The sequence below is a fragment of the Pteropus vampyrus genome, unplaced genomic scaffold (assembly GCF_000151845.1).
Source record: "Pteropus vampyrus isolate Shadow unplaced genomic scaffold, Pvam_2.0 Scaffold62, whole genome shotgun sequence".
NCBI classification, from domain to species: domain Eukaryota; kingdom Metazoa; phylum Chordata; class Mammalia; order Chiroptera; family Pteropodidae; genus Pteropus; species Pteropus vampyrus.
In genome coordinates this window covers 3,706,717-3,708,625 of record NW_011888843.1, presented here as the reverse complement: position 1 = coordinate 3,708,625, position 1,909 = coordinate 3,706,717, and the positions used below count along the sequence as shown (strand labels likewise).

The following is a 1,909-nucleotide window of genomic DNA, read 5'->3' as shown; positions in this document are numbered from 1 at the left end:
GGTTCCTGGGTCTTAGGGGTCCATCTCTCCCAGAGGGTGGCTCTATTTAACTCTGGTGACTTCAGCAGTGACCTTGCAATGGCCAGTGGGCTCTCTCCCTTTTTTCGTGCTTATAGCCCCTGAGGTCAGCTTTTCCAGCACCTTCAGGGAACCCATTGGAGGAATTGGTTTCGTGACACTTTCTAAACAACCCTCCCCCCGCCCCTGCCCGCTGATTTGGAGGTGGCTTGGGGATCATACTTGGGGATCATGTGCTTTGGCGGGATCTTTCTCTGGTTTCTCCAGGTGGAAGGTGTTTTCTAAGGGAGGTGTGCCTCTGGAATATGAAGGTGATGGAGTCATTTAGAGGAGCTGAGCGATCCCCAGGTGGGGGGAAACGAGAAGCGAGCCAGAGGAGCAAAGTGCCGGGCCCTCTGTCACCCTGGATGCACCCTGGGAACATGTGGACATCCTCTGCCCACCTCTCAGGAAGATAAAAGCGAATGTGGGGCAGAATGCACTGTTGAGTAGTTTTCGATTTACAGTGGGCGGAGCCAATCCCACAACTTCTCTAAAACGACGACCCCACCAGAGTGTCCAGGTATTTGGCCTCTTGGCCAGCACCAGGATGCTGCCAGGTGATGACCAGCACTATTGCATGCCCCTCCCCCCCCAGAAGGAACCAATCGCTGCTTTGATGCAGAGGCAGAACACTGTAGAAGTCAAGACCCTGGGCTCTGCTGTCCCCCGCTGTCCCCCGCTGTGTGGCCTATGGCAGGAGGGTGGTTCCTTTCTCTGTACCTGTGTCCTCTACTGTAAGAACCTCCCTCACAGGACCGCTGAGAGGACTAAGCGAACTGATACTTGCAAAGCACTTAGAACAGTGCCTGGCACTTAGAGCTCCATGAATGTCAGCTGTCATTATTATCCCCATGATGTCTCTATACATAGAAGCTCTATAGTCGTTACATAAATTTACGTAAAAATGTCATCTATAGGTATTCACTTCATTCTGTTGAGAGGAAATGGAAGTTCACAGAGGTTAAACGACTGGGATCTCGTCTTTACCAACTAGTTCAACGCTCTTTGCACTAGATCACGATGCCTCGAGTAAGACGAAGACATATACACGCATTTATATGCTCACATACGATACAGTTGTTCCCACCCTCATCTGTCGTTTGACGTTCCGTGATTTCGGTTACCCATGGTCAACCACGGTCTGAAAATATTAAATGAAAAATGCCAGAAATAAACGATTCATAAGTTTTTAATTCTAGGCGTCCTGCTCTGTCCCTGCAGAGACAAGAATCATCTCTTTGTTCCCGTCTCCTCGTTGCAGAGGCTCCCGCCCATAACCACTTGGTAGCCATCTCAAGGGTCACATCCCCTGCCGAGATGCCACAGTGCTTGCGCTCAAGAAACCCTTATTTTACTTCATGCCACATTCAAATAACTCTCATTACAATATATTATCATTGTTCTATTTTATTATTAATTATTGTTGTTAATCTCTTACTGAACCTAATTTATAAATTGCACTTTATCATAGATATGCATGTATAGGGAAAAACAGTATTTGGGGGTTCTGTGCGATCTCCAGTTTCAGGCATCCATCCCCTAGGGGCCTTGGAATGTAACCCCCGTGGATAAGGGGGGGACTACTGTATGTGTATATTCATGAGCGTGACCCTTTGCTGATAATCGACTATTCTCCATTGTTTAGTGTGTAAGAAATGACTGAATGTTTACTGCGTTGAGTGTCTCACCTTTGGGAGTCTGTACTTTTCTCTGAGGTGAACTCTCAGGCAGGCCCTCTCTGCCTTTTTTTGTGTAAATGCAGCATCTCTTTCCATCCTAAAAGGAAAAGAATAGAAGACAGGATCAAAAGACAGAAAAAGCTGAGGACATTCTAGCCCTGCTCAGAGAA

The 1,909-nt window shown here is 47.5% G+C and overlaps 1 protein-coding gene across 1 annotated transcript in view; it reads right to left on the bottom strand.

The window, feature by feature from the left end:
- CPLX4 (complexin 4) overlaps window positions 1-1,909 on the bottom strand; it is a 25,444-nt gene that overhangs the window by 14,842 nt on the left and 8,693 nt on the right. Inside the window, exon 2 of the mRNA XM_011361079.1 lies at window positions 1,749-1,836. Within this exon, the coding sequence (XP_011359381.1) occupies window positions 1,749-1,836 (88 nt within the window). The remainder of the gene's footprint in view (window positions 1-1,748; window positions 1,837-1,909) is intronic.